General features: G+C 53.6%; 6 protein-coding genes across 6 annotated transcripts; 4 read left to right on the forward strand and 2 right to left on the reverse strand.

The window, feature by feature from the left end:
* Positions 1-345: 345 nt before the first annotated feature.
* On the forward strand, positions 346-2,808 carry HMPREF1120_01100 (uncharacterized protein; the record flags this gene model as incomplete). Its single annotated transcript, XM_009155108.1, has 1 exon — positions 346-2,808. One exon carries the CDS (start codon positions 346-348, stop codon positions 2,806-2,808), a length of 2,463 nt encoding a protein of 820 aa, XP_009153356.1.
* Positions 2,809-3,350: 542 nt separating this feature from the next.
* Positions 3,351-4,615, forward strand: HMPREF1120_01101 (uncharacterized protein; the record flags this gene model as incomplete). The annotated part of the gene is made up of 3 exons (XM_009155109.1): positions 3,351-3,568; positions 3,637-4,216; positions 4,286-4,615. 3 exons carry the CDS (start codon positions 3,351-3,353, stop codon positions 4,613-4,615), a joined length of 1,128 nt encoding a protein of 375 aa, XP_009153357.1.
* On the reverse strand, positions 4,422-8,985 carry HMPREF1120_01102 (uncharacterized protein). The gene is made up of 4 exons (XM_009155110.1): positions 8,557-8,985; positions 8,408-8,466; positions 4,675-8,290; positions 4,422-4,599 (listed from the first exon to the last, which is right to left on the reverse strand). Exons 1-3 carry the CDS (start codon positions 8,695-8,697, stop codon positions 7,426-7,428), a joined length of 1,065 nt encoding a protein of 354 aa, XP_009153358.1. The 5' UTR covers positions 8,698-8,985; the 3' UTR covers positions 4,422-4,599; positions 4,675-7,425.
* Positions 5,069-6,127, forward strand: HMPREF1120_01103 (E3 ubiquitin-protein ligase CCNP1IP1; the record flags this gene model as incomplete). Its single annotated transcript, XM_009155111.1, has 2 exons — positions 5,069-5,313; positions 5,368-6,127. The coding sequence occupies 2 exons, from the start codon at positions 5,069-5,071 to the stop codon at positions 6,125-6,127; spliced, it is 1,005 nt and encodes a 334-aa protein (XP_009153359.1).
* A 236-nt stretch (positions 8,986-9,221) lies between the features above and the next one.
* Positions 9,222-9,814, forward strand: HMPREF1120_01104 (chaperonin GroES; the record flags this gene model as incomplete). The annotated part of the gene is made up of 4 exons (XM_009155112.1): positions 9,222-9,228; positions 9,306-9,550; positions 9,660-9,718; positions 9,790-9,814. The coding sequence occupies 4 exons, from the start codon at positions 9,222-9,224 to the stop codon at positions 9,812-9,814; spliced, it is 336 nt and encodes a 111-aa protein (XP_009153360.1).
* Positions 9,801-12,566, reverse strand: HMPREF1120_01105 (uncharacterized protein). The gene has a single exon (XM_009155113.1). The coding sequence runs from the start codon at positions 12,382-12,384 to the stop codon at positions 10,333-10,335; it is 2,052 nt and encodes a 683-aa protein (XP_009153361.1). The 5' UTR covers positions 12,385-12,566; the 3' UTR covers positions 9,801-10,332.
* Positions 12,567-12,892: the final 326 nt, after the last annotated feature.

Here is a 12,892-nt window from a genome sequence, read left to right on the forward strand (position 1 = left end):
ACTTGACCGGCTTGTTGCCTCGAGGTCTGGTTGATCGTTGTCTGGGGAAAGGAGGGTACTAGTACTTCGGTCGCCGACGGGAGGTCCTGAGATATGCTTCTCGATCCTTATCCTCGAATTGCATGCCATCCATATCTTTTGCGGAGAGACGTGAGATCGTGTGCAAGTTGTGGTAACCCACCCTCTGTTCATCCACTCCCCGCTTGTTTTTGTTCACTCCCTAGCAAAGGTACATTCTAGGTTTTAAGATAGCAGAGTCAGCTTGATCTCCTAGGAATTTCTCCTGCGGATGTTTATCTCCTTCAATTGCCCTTCGGCAGCCGATCACCCTGCGTCTTCCTACTGATGTCGCTGCCTTCCGTTACAGCTCAGAGCTCGCCGACCTCAGATGTCAATGCTCCACGGAAGAGGAGGAAACGAGCCTCGGCGCAGGGCGCTGCTGATGATTGCTTTACCTGCGCCACGCGGAACCTCGAGTGTGATCGAGGGAGACCGTACTGTTCCCGATGTCTCGCAGATGGGAGAGACTGTTCGGGCTACAAGACCCAGTTGACGTGGGGCAACGGCGTGGCCAGTCGAGGCAAGCTGCGCGGTCTGTCCCTGCCCATCGCCGGTGCACAGAAGTTGGCCACACCTAACATGACGGCAAAGCCGAAGAGGAAACTTTCACAGCAGCCACGCACCACGCAGTCTCCGCCCGGCAAACAGCATCAGACGCCCTCGGGTCAGCAGAATTCGTGCTCGCCTCCTATCGTCCAACACGGACGTTCAGCAGCATTTGCCAATCCTCCCTTCGGCTCAGCCAACGGTCAGTTTCCCAGCGTTGTACCATTTAGTACCACATCCTGGACACAGCCAATCGCACCAATATCGTCCAACCCAGTCGCGACCGTGGCTGAGCCAACGCACCAGTCGTACACCCAGGGACCCTCAAATCCTCCCCTATCGTCACCCCTTGGTGGATTCAATCGTCGGCCGGGCCGTGACCCAGGTCGGCCTTATCGGGAGACAGAGCGTTTGCCGCTTACGGCTCACCCATATCCTTCTCCGCAGTCGGCCTATCTTGGGTGTGTCCTTGGCCCTGGCCCAGAAGACACGTCGTCTGCTGTTTATCCTTCTTTCCCTTCTCCATATGGTGATGTTCTTTCTGGAGAACCCCAGCATGTGGTTCGTCCAAAAGGTAATGCGCCATTGACCCAGTCGCTGCCCCATCAAACATTGACCGCCGAATTTGAAGAAGATGTGGAAGAAGTTAGACGCGATCACGCCGATGCAGGCTTGGCTGAGACCGAGGATGGCTCTACGTTCGGCCTCGGTATTGCTCCATTCAACTACAGTCTGACGCAGTCTCCGCTGCTACGTATGGGTGCTATAGGAGCTACGCCCCGAATGCAGTACCTCATCAGGTACTACGTCGAGGTAATCTCTCCGGTGATAGTTGCATTCGATGGGCCCTCAAATCCATACAAGACCCAAATTCTACGACTTGCGTCGAGAAGTGAAACACTCCAGCATGCCATATCTGCCTTGTCCGCCAGCAATTTGCGTCAACGCAGAGAGACTGGGGCGTTATCCACAGGTAAAACCGACCCCACGAGGAGATCTTCAATGGCACATTTGACAATGACGAATGGACTGTTGGACGACATGTCGGCAGAGGAACAAGCACGGGAAGAGTCGATCCACAAGGCAATCGCTATTCAGTCATTGAACAAGCAGCTTGCGGATCCTCTTCAGCGCAAGGACGATGCCATCCTAGCCACGCTCTTGATCTTGTGTTTGTTTCATATCTGCGACTCAGGCATCGCCAAATTCCAGACGCAATTTGCCGGCGTTAAGAAGCTTCTCGGCCTTCGGAGAAATGACCCGGGCTTGAACACGAAGGAGACTAAATGGTTCACGAGGATGTTTACATGGTTTGACGCAATGACTGCAACCGTCAACGACCGCGAAGGCCAACTTCGAGGACACCATGTAGATGTCTCCGCCAGTCCGGATGAAGAGTGGGCATTGGAGAACCTTGCAGGATGTGATGGCCAGTTGTTCAAAACCATTGCCAGACTCGGACGGTTGAATGTTTTGAGCCAGGGTAAGCCCGTCAAGGAGACGGTTGCTCTTGTCACTCGGCCATTGCCACCCATGCCTGCGGAGCTGAATATGGATTACAGCAACTTTGACGGAAATGGGTTCATGCAGCTGCTCGAGGATGAGGAGCTGTACAGGATCCGGAGCGCGGATCAGGATGTTAAAGCTCAATTTTGGCGTGAATGGCGAGAGATTCGTCAAGTACTACAACTGTGGGAGTTCGACTCAACAGCTTTGGGCTCCTCTCGCCCGGACGCTCCGAGCCTAACTGGGGACCAAAGAATTGACCTTTACAACATCTCCGAGTCTTTCCGATACGCCGCCCTGCTCTATACAGAACGCCTGGCAAAACCGACGGTCTCCAGCACCGAACCTGCCATTAGGTCTCTGGTGCAGAAGTGCCTAGGATACATCAAGGCCGTCAAATCGGACGTCTATCTGCTGTGGCCCCTCTTCATAACGGGTAGTGAATGCGTGGATGGTGAAGACCGGGGTGTTATCCGTCAGAGGTGTTTGGATATCCAGAAAGACAGCGGGTTCCTCAATAACAAGAGCTGCCTCGAGCTCTTAGAAAAGGTCTGGCAACGCAGCGACAAGAAACAAAGACGGTTCAAGGATCGAGCTGCGTTGAATATTGAGAACAACGTTGCAGAAGATGCTGGGTTGAGATTCAGGACTGTTATGAAGCTGGAGGGAAATCGGGGCGAGTATATCGTTGTGTGAACCTATTTTCTACGGGACTAAGTTGAAGCGGTTTGTGGACATTTGCCCATTCAACAACCGGCTGGCAAAGGGAGATGGTCGTATCAAGGCCTATGCAATCATTAGTTACACTTGGACGTCCCGTTATTTGATCAAAAATGTGAAATCATAGAGGACTTTGGAGCTCAGAATATAATACTCTCGGGTCGCTTCCCAGTTGTCCTGTACCAGCAACCTTGGTCTGGCTGCCCTAGACTGGCCGTCCAGGTAGAAATTAGTCCAGGTTGTTGCCTCTCAATAATGGATTACTACTTCCCATGCTGGGAAATGCACATGGTAGACTACTATAATGACGGTGAAGGACGGCTCATTCTTAGCCGTATCACGGCATGCGGGACGGCAAGGCTGGCTTTGTCGCCACATGATTGGCCAGCATCGAACTCCCAGTGTATCTTCAGCCTGACCACTGTACATTGAACAACTTCTTGAGACCTTTCCGGACTGTCAGCAGACACCGTTCCCCTTGCTCACAGGACCACAGCATCGTTCCGCGACCAGCAGCGATGACTTCCCAACCAGATCCTCAATCTGGGACATCCACACCGAGAAATTTCACGGCCCAAGCCACCTCCGCCGAAGACCTTCTCAAATCGCAGACAGTCGGGCTCGTCCACCTCGCGGATTTCCGCAAACGCCGCGCGGACGTACTCGAACAGAAAGAAAAAGAGGCGCGTAATGAATCGGTTGGAAGGGGCACACCTGATGTGGAGGACAGCGACGGGTGAGCTGCTCTCTCCACAACAAGTCCGCAATACTGCCAATGCGGTGGGGCTAACTTGAAAAGTACAGTGCGGTAACGCGTCGAGCCGAGCGGCCTCTCAAGAAGAAGAAAAAGACAGCCGCCAAAGGTCTGCTCTCGTTTGGGGGCGACGAAGAAGAAGATGATGGCGGCGAAGGAGGAGCATCAAGCGCAATCTCAACGCCGGTATCTAAAAGCCCAAGAAAGTCTGCGAGTGTGGAACGGTCGCCTGAACCGTCTGGAATTGCCAGTGGTCGAAAATTCACGCCGAATCCGAACTCAACGCTCCCTGCTCCAAGAGCCATGACCAAAGCCGCTCTGGCCGCAGAGGCTGCAGAACGAGAGAGATTGAGGAAGGAATTCCTGGAAATGCAAGAGGCAGTCAAGCAGACTGAAATAGCCATCCCGTTCGTGTTCTACGACGGAGCCAATATCCCTGGCGGGACGGTCAAGGTCAAGAAAGGAGATCACATATGGCTGTTCCTGGATAAATGTCGAAAGCTGGGGGCCGAGCTGGGCGTGACTGGTAGCGGACATTCCCTCAAGAGCCGCGAGGAAAGTAGGAAGCAGTGGGCCAGAGTCGGCGTGGATGACTTGATGTGTGTCAGGGGAGAAGTCATTGTGCCTCATGTGAGTTACAATGATTGAGTTTTGCTGCAGTGTTACAGTGCTAGGAGACACAGACTGACGAGAGACTAGCACTACGAGTTCTATTATTTCATTGCGAACAAAATCCCGGACCCGGTGCGAGAAGGGAAGCTCCTGTTTGAGTATTCTGGTACAGCTACGAAGAAGCGGGATGATGATGGGTCTGGGTCTTCTCTTCTGCGGGTGCCGGCCAAGGAACAGCAGCTGGAGGGCCAAAATGATGATCCAACACTGACCAAAGTGGTCGATAGGCGTTGGTACGAGAGGAACAAGCATATCTATCCTGCTAGCTTGTGGAAGGAGTTCAAGGCCGGCAAGGAATTCGAGGAGCTGGCGAAGGGGCGCAGGGATGCGCAGGGCAATGCCTTTTTCTTTGGTTAGAGGAGGTGATTGGGAGTGACTGGGACGTGGTCTTTTACTCGACGGCATTGAGCGCATACCGTTTCTAAAGCCCATCGGCAGATTGCGACTGAAAAGCATAGCTGGCGGGTATGTGTGATTTCGTGATGGGACTGTTGCGGTCCCGGACCTGCTCCTGCTTGCTGCAGGCTCCGTTTTGAAGACGGTCATCAATTTCTGTCCACCATGACGCGCAGGTGATGATTCGAACGCGGCTTCTGCTGCTGGCAGGCACAGAACAATCTGCTCATACAAACAAGTTCAATCAGCCCTTCGACATCTCCGGTGCTCTCCCTGTGGCTATGGACCAACGGCTCCGTTGTAACAACCAAACTGGAGGGCCATGCCGGGCTGTCTTATCGCAAGAGGCGGTAGTCACCACCTGCTCGCATGTTTCCCGCCCGCGTCTTTGTGGCATCCGAAGAAACCTAACTCATGATCAGCCACATTTTCTGCACCGATTGCTCCAGAAAAGCCGGTCTAACCGACGTCCCTCGTGCCCAACGTCGCTGTCCCGTTTGTGGAACGAATCTCCCCAATATCGACGATGCCGTGCAGACACGCCTCAACCCCTCCGAAGAATACAAGGCAAGCGTGCTCAGCGGACTCGACCCAACCACGATCATGGAATGTGCAGGACGAGCAATAGCGTTTTGGACGTACCAGATCACGCAGGAGATGTGAGCAAGCGGCGCCCTCTCTGCACGTACATAATTTGACTGATCGGGTGACAGCTCCTACCAGGAGTACGTCGCCCGGAATCTCAGTGAGAGCAATGATCATCTCAGTACATCGGTGGACAAGATCATCCACGATGCCAACGCCGAGATCCAGGCCCTAGAGAAGAAGCTTGCTGGTACGAGTGGTCTATCTGCCTCTGCTCATCATCTGGCCACGCATTCTGACTCCAGCGAAGCCGTCAGGCTTGACCACAGAACGATGGAACAGAAATATGCCGAGCTGGTCGATATGTACCGGGAGAAAAGCAGGAAGCATTCCCAGACCCAGAAGCTGTATGACACTTTAAAGAAAAAATGCCTTGCGGAGCAGACCCATGGCGCGGCCCCTGTCGTCAACAACCCTGCTGCTGCTGATGCTTCTGCACCGCCCACCATTCGAGCTGTGAACACCATGCCACAACCTGAATTGTCCCGACTTCTAAGGACGGAATCGAATCAAGAACCTGCCCAGCGTCCAAAATTGGCCGAGCGACGTGACCTGCGTGGACAGCCGTCGTTTCGCCACGGTCCAGAACAACTGCACCCTCATCAACGATCAGGAAGCAGTGTACATGGTGCTGGTGGCGGTGGCGCCGGCGGCGGTGGTGACCAAGGAGCAATGCCGGCGCCAGAAAAGGCACGGTCATCAAACATTGGTACATCTTTTCGAGCCCTTTCGTTTCTTTTCCTGATAAGTGGCTTACGAAACGTGGAAAGCGAGCTCCGCCAATCCCACAAACCCAGGCACCCCAGCCCATCGCATAGCCTTGCCTAATCAGACCTGGACCAACCGAACGTACATTCCCGGGACGACCGCTACACGAGTCTCGGCTCACTTCTCGAATCGCCAAGAGGGTCCTGGGCAGTCGTTTCCTGGCTCAGCCCGGCGCCAGCCACTGTTCCCAAGCAGGATACCCGCAGCCAGAAACTTGGGCGGAGTCACGACGGCAAAGGCGTCCATGAGACACGGCAGATCCGGCGGGACCGTAGGATCGGTGGCAGATTCGGCGGATCCCAAGTTCACTGGCTATACAGGTATGACTGCCCTGAATAGTCATGTCTCCTCAGAGAGGCCCATTGGTAGAGCCCCAGCTGACAGTAGAATCTTGCTTATAGAGAGATTCTACCACGTACCTCACGGCGGCGGCGAAGGCCCTAGTGGCGGTGGGGGAGCAACCTCCAGGTTCTCCGAAGGGTTTTATTGATGATGGTCATGGTGCATATGGAAGAAACCTCTACCACGTGCAGTGTCCCTCTGATCTGAAGTTGTGCCATCAGTGTACTTTTGTGGGAGTTCGAAATTGGCTGCTGTTCGCGAGGCGTGTCGATGTAACTACTTCCATGTTACTACGATGTTGCCATTCGTGCTGCTGTGAACGAGCGGAGATGCCCTTGCGGCTAATCAGCGTACAACGATGGACGGACTAGAGAGCAAGAGGACTCGGAGCAAAAACCGACCAAACAAGGCTCTCGGATACAATGGAGGTGTAATAGTTTGTAATACAGGTAGATGCGCCTGATGCGACATCCACATTTTGGTCCATGTTGATCTGAAAACATGGGCTTCTTTTCTTCTGCAGCTTAGGGATTGTATTCTTCATCCCATGAACATGCTCGCATTGTTTTGGCGTCTTATGGAGTCTGCTCCAGTGTCTCGTGTGACATATTCCCCACGTAGTGTAGCTCATGTCTTAGTCCAGTCTGTCTCAACCATTTCTGTCGTAAAGACAATGTGTCGGTCTGCGTAATTTGACGCCTTAACCTTTCTCCCGCAGATGAAGCCTTCATATCCCCTGCTGAAGCGGGGCAACACTGTTCTGACAGAACTCGAAGAAAATGCGGTCCACGGCGGCCAGACAAATCGAGTCCCGATCGAGTCGAGTTGGTATTCTCATGGTCGACGGGTGATTGATGGTTGATGAGGAACCGAAATAGGTTGCGCTGCGACTCCAGACCACTGGAACCGACCGATTGGGGCCCGCGTTTAAGTTGTGTGGATAACATAGCCATTCCGTACCAGACCGAGTGAATCTAGTATTGAACAGTAGGGGTATCCGGATGCCGAAAATGTCTCTACCAGTTTCTCCTTCCACCCTTCCCTCTTGGACGGCCGAAGCCGCCGCCGCCCCCACCTCCTGGGCCTCCACCACCACCTTGGTCGAACCCGCTGCCACCACCACCACCACCGAATCCGCCTGAAGGACCGGTCGGAGGACCGCCCTGTGGACCACCCATCATTCCAGGACCTCCGGCCGCGGCCATGAACTGCATAAACTGTGATGGGTCCATGGACATAGGATCCATGCCTTGCGAAGTCATGGCCGCAAACATCTGCTGCATCTGAGCTTCGCTGGGCATTCCCATCTGCGACATATCGCCGCCTGGAGCGGGAGCGGGAGCTGGACCTGGACCACCACTTGGAGCCGTAGCGCCAGGCAATGGAGGCATACCGGGAATCCCGCCGCCGGGGATCCCTTCGACAAAGGCCTTGAGTTGCTCTGCCTCCTGGCGGATCTGCTGGACCTCCTTGGGCATCTGCTGCTGTTTAAGGCAATATGACGCCCACGTGAACTCATCGAAGCCGTAGTTGAAGTAGTCGGTGATATCGGCACCGGGCTTGCGCCATGGCTTGGATGACTCCGTTGGGAAATCCACGTCTAGATCGGTTGACAGGATCGGCTTGCCCGTTGCGGGGTGTATGGGGTTTCCGTTCGGGTCGATTTTCGATGTATGTCGTGGCGGATAGTCGGTGCCCGGACGTTCGTTTGGGGGCTGGGAAGTATCTCTTCTCGTCTGGGTGTCATCTCCTGCTGTAGTACCGGCAACGGGCGTCCCGGATGGTTTGATCTGTGTCCCCGCGGGTGTCGGCGTCGAGGATGACTTTCTTAGGTTATCTGCTGTTGCGGCTGGCGCAAGGCTCGAAGGACGCTTCGATTGTCTAGTGCAGGGACCGGGGTGTTAGTTAAGGAATGTAGGAAGCTGAATGGCAATAGCTGGCTCGAACAAGACCAGCTGGTCGGCTTGCGTCGCGCCAGGGTGGAATGGAAGAACGTACGATCCTGGCTGTTCTGCCTGAGGCTCATCTTTGGCATCGATGATGAAGTCGACGTCGTCCTGTGCATCATATTCTTGTTATTATTCCAGATCTTTTCTTTGTTCAGGGAAGCACAGTGCGCAACATGGGTAGGAGTTGACGGTTCATACATCGCTTTCTTCTTCGACTTCTTCGCCCTCCTCTTCGCCGTCTTCTACGTCGTTCATTTTCACCTCACCCTGCGGCGCGCCGTGCCCGTTGGTTTCATCTTGATGCGTAGGGTAAATGTCGTCTTCGTCCGAGTCCATCATCTTTGCTATAGTATCTGAAATTGAAGTGCTGGTGGGACGGCCTCAAGTCGACGGTCTCTGTTGACGTCTATGGGGAAATGAGGGCATGCAGTGCAGGATGTTTACTCGGTTTGCCTGCTTTGCTTCAATCACTTGGCGTGTTTGTCGAGAAGGCTGCGAATCACCGCGGCGCGCCAGTTGTGACTAGCGATTCGAGTCGTCGGCCGGCTCTAAAAGCGTGCCAGTGGGCCTGCTAAAGTCGAGGTACAGATGTACCCGCCAATCGGACCTGTCAATGTCACAGAAAAGAGAAGGTATGGCGACTGCGGATGGTTCGAGAAAAAAAGTACCCGTACCTTTTTAGGCGTTGGAGCATGCTCATATACCACTGTACCTATCTGTTTACAGGTCTTCTGCACTTGACCTCTCCCTCTATCACTGCTGACTACTAGCTTCCTACATACGTCGAATACTACACAAGCTTCCGGACTCATCACCTCCACCTTCCTCTCTTCAAAGTCGTTACACTTGCGATCTTCACCACCATGGTTAGTCACCTACCTTGTCCGCCGTCCCGTCTCGCGCCGTGCGGCGCAAAGCGTACCCGCAAGGAACACCTGACTGACAAGCTTTCCAATGTTCCCAGTCTACCGCACTCAAGAGCATTCGATCCCTCGCCCCTCTCCTGGACCGAGTCCTGGTCCAGCGAATCAAGGCCGAGCCGAGAACTGCCGGCGGTATCTTCCTCCCGGAGAGCAGTGTCAAGGACTTGAACGAGGCCAAGGTCCTGGCCGTGGGCCCTGGCGGCTTTGACAAGGAGGGGCGGAGATTAGCCATGAGCGTCAAGGAGGGCGACAAGGTCTTGATTCCTCAGGTATGCTCAGCTCAGCGAACGTGGTCCTCAAAAGAGAAATCGGAGGAGAAGAAGAATAAGAATAAGCGTCTTGCAAGGAACCTAGTAGCTGACGATATTCTCTCGATAGTATGGCGGCAGCCCCGTGAAAGTCGGAGATGAGGAATACCATCTGTTCCGGGACCATGAGTATGTTCTAATCCCTGCCACCTACTCGGTGCGCGTCTTGAGGAGCCACCGGTTGCTGACGAATTTCACAGGCTTCTGGCAAAGATCAACGAATAGATTTCAGCCAGCTACCCCAGTTGACACCCTCATAGCTTCTTTGAATCATTCTATGCAGCACGCTTCGGTGCAGTGGTACGGAACCAAGAAAAGCTTGAGGGCCTGATTATTTGTACATCATGTGTACCCATGTAATATCACCTGAGACGATCCGCCTGGCGTCTCATCAGGGAAAACCCCTTCTAAATGGAACCTTCCGAGAGTCAAGATGAGGAAGATATAAGCAGGAAAAATGTAATTTCAGCCATTAGCGACAAGCGCGGAGTTTGCTCCATCTTGCATATACCAACTGTGGAGCTTGTCCAACAACAAAAGAACCAATACATTCATCTCCGCTCAAAATGCTCGAAAGCAGATCCTCGCTTTGCGTCCTCCGACGTCCCTCCTGCAGGTTTGCGGTTGTCCAATGTCCTTGGGACCGCTGTACAATAGCAACTCCGAAGTAATACCGCGGAGATAGAGCCGGCCCAGGACAGGATGGAAGATGTCTTGCCCGTAAACGCGAGAGCCATGACCTCTCAAGCATTGCCTCTGGTACGGGACCTTGACCTGCTCTGCTCTGCATTGCTTCCAGATAGGTTCCCGGTCCTGATGCCGGGGATCTCTCGTACCTCAAGCCCCCTGCCAATGACCTCGCGAAAGTCCAGGCCCACATTGCCCAGCATCTCCCTCTCGTGAGCCCAGACAACGTCCATACATTCTCGCCAAAGTTTGCTATCCTTGTCTATGGCACTCAGTTGTCGTACAAGCAAAGTGTTGAACGTTTCGAGGTGGTCATTCGCCCATTTGATACACGCACTGATAGTGGCCGGAGGAAACGAGGCTTGGTAGATCAGCACTGTGTTCTTGATAATTGTGAAGTACACGTAGGAAATTGAGTAGACATATCGATGGAGGTCGCCTTCGAAAACACATTGCCGTGCGCGCTTGGTCAGAGTGTCGCTGCGCGCTTTCAGGTAGAGTTCGCGAGCTCTGTCGTCGAAGCCCAACCGAATGAGGTACCCCGCAGTCCTCTTCGTCGCTTCCATAAACGATGGCGTCTCCACGAGTTCCCGGCAGAGAACCGTTGCAACCTTGGCTGCACGTTCATCGACCTTGACGGTGATGAGCTCCTGGGCGACCGAGTTGTTCTTCAGACCTCTGGCGATCTTGCGCAACTTTTCCACCTTTTCCACGGCTTCATCAAACCTCTGTAGAGATATCTCGATATCGAGATCGTCGATTTGCCCTTCGACCCAGCGGAAGTTCTGCTGTTTGCCATCGACCTCAATCAAAATGTCCGGCTTATCTTTAACGGAGTTGATGCTCTCGATGATGTCAGTGTTTTTTGCAGATACCGGGTCTCGCGCCGCAAAATAGTTCAGACTCTCTCCTTGGGGTTTGCCCTGTTCGTCATGACTCCTGCTAGCCTTTCGACATTCCTCTGTGGCCTTCCGCAAAGCCATCAGCAGTCCATTCTTGGCCTTCTCGTCACGTTTTTCATGCCGGTAAACAAGGGACCTGCCCCCTGATTTGATAGTGAGCGCAGACGAGACTGCCTTTACTTCGGCGGGCGACGGGTTCCCGGACGCTAAACTCGCGGCCATATCTATCACCTCGATGTCTTGTAAAGGCCAGCACTCTTCCGCAACGAGTTTGGTGGGCGCCGGGCCCTGTTGAGGAGCATTAGGGTCCACTCGCTTGCGCTTCTTGAACGCGATCAGAAGATGGTCATTTAACAGGACAATATGCACAGGCCGCTTCGGCTTCCAAGTGGCACTATCCAGCTCAATCCAGTTGCCCGTTTCCGCGACAATATGGCGGCCAGGAGTGGCCGGGAGAAATTTCTGAGATTTCTCCACGTTCTTCCACAATGCTTGGAGTTGGATATTCCACATCTGCTCCAAGTTTGCAACCGAGGTTCGATTCATATTGCGTCTTGATTGTGAAGTGCCGTTGAGCTCTGTGGAAACGGCATTGTGCGTTGTCCCCGTATTGCTCTGACCGAGGGTGCCTGTCAACTCGGACATAAGATTTTGAAGTATAGTCATCTCAGTTTTGAGCTTCTCCGCCTCTTTGCTGATTTTAATGAACTGGGTCCTGTTCTGATACACGCTCCGCTGAAGCTCGGCAGAGTTTCGGTTCTTCAGCCGCTGCAGATTGGTCTGGTATTCTTGAATGTCTTCCTCCGATGCATTGGACAGGAGTTCTGTGACATAGCGTTCGTGTTGCAGGTTTGGGTCTTTGAGCACTTCATTGTCAACAAGCAGCGGGCGTGAGGGAGACGTCCCGGGACGCCGTGGTGAACCACCCTGGGAACGTCGTTTGAGTGCCCCAGGCAAGTCAGGCACAGGGGGCGTTGCAACATTGCTGAAGTCTGGTAGTTGGTTGTAACGCGTAGAATATCGTCGCTTGACAAGATCAGACGTTTCAGTAGGGGCATTTCGTTCCCTGGGTACGGCTAGATTGGTCGCAGACTTATTTTGTTGTGCCGCTGGCCTGGTGATGCCAGGCCCAGAGGCATTTTGAGGCGCGCTTATCGTAGGGCGGTCCTTGCGCTTTCTTCGCAGTGTGAGGTTCCTTGGATCCATTGCAACAGGTAAGCAAGCAAAAGCAAAGAAACCGCGCTATTCAGAAAGGAAATGTAGATGGACAGGCACACATGTGCCCAAGTCCACCACCGACGCGATTCAAGCAAGACAACTGTTGGTAGCCGACTTGGAGTAACAAGAAGTCCGCCTGAAGTCCTGACCCCGGATTCACTCCATCCCGTTCAGGCTATCAGTTACGCCGCCTCTTTGAACCGTCTTCCTGTGCTTAAAAACAGCGTGATGGTCCGCTACGGCAGATCACGCACGCTGGAGGACAGGCTTGGCAACAGCCAACCGCAGCCTCGCAATTGTGCAGTTCAAGTTCGCATGTCGTCTCCAAACCTGAAGCTGGGAAATTTACTAGTAGCAGAAGCTGTTCAAGACATCATTTATTTGGACACGATATACTTCTTGTGCATCGCCCTCGTTGCATACATTAGCGCGAATTCTATTCGACAATAGTTGGGCCGATCTTCACCGTCTGATATTCGGTCGTTCGGACTGCATC

Source organism: Exophiala dermatitidis (genome assembly GCF_000230625.1).
Source record: "Exophiala dermatitidis NIH/UT8656 unplaced genomic scaffold supercont1.1, whole genome shotgun sequence".
Classification (NCBI taxonomy): Eukaryota; Fungi; Ascomycota; class Eurotiomycetes; order Chaetothyriales; family Herpotrichiellaceae; genus Exophiala; species Exophiala dermatitidis.

Excerpts from the sequence above, each read along its gene's own strand:
- HMPREF1120_01102 (XM_009155110.1), bottom strand. The coding sequence starts at position 8,697 with ATGATGGACTCGGACGAAGACGACATTTACCCTACGCATCAAGATGAA. Across the intron at positions 8,467-8,556 it reads AAGTCGAAGAAGAAAGCGAT|GACGACGTCGACTTCATCAT; the intron begins GTATGAACCGTC and ends TATGATGCACAG. Across the intron at positions 8,291-8,407 it reads CAGGCAGAACAGCCAGGATC|ACAATCGAAGCGTCCTTCGA; the intron begins GTACGTTCTTCC and ends TCCCTGCACTAG.
- HMPREF1120_01105 (XM_009155113.1), bottom strand. The coding sequence starts at position 12,384 with ATGGATCCAAGGAACCTCACACTGCGAAGAAAGCGCAAGGACCGCCCT.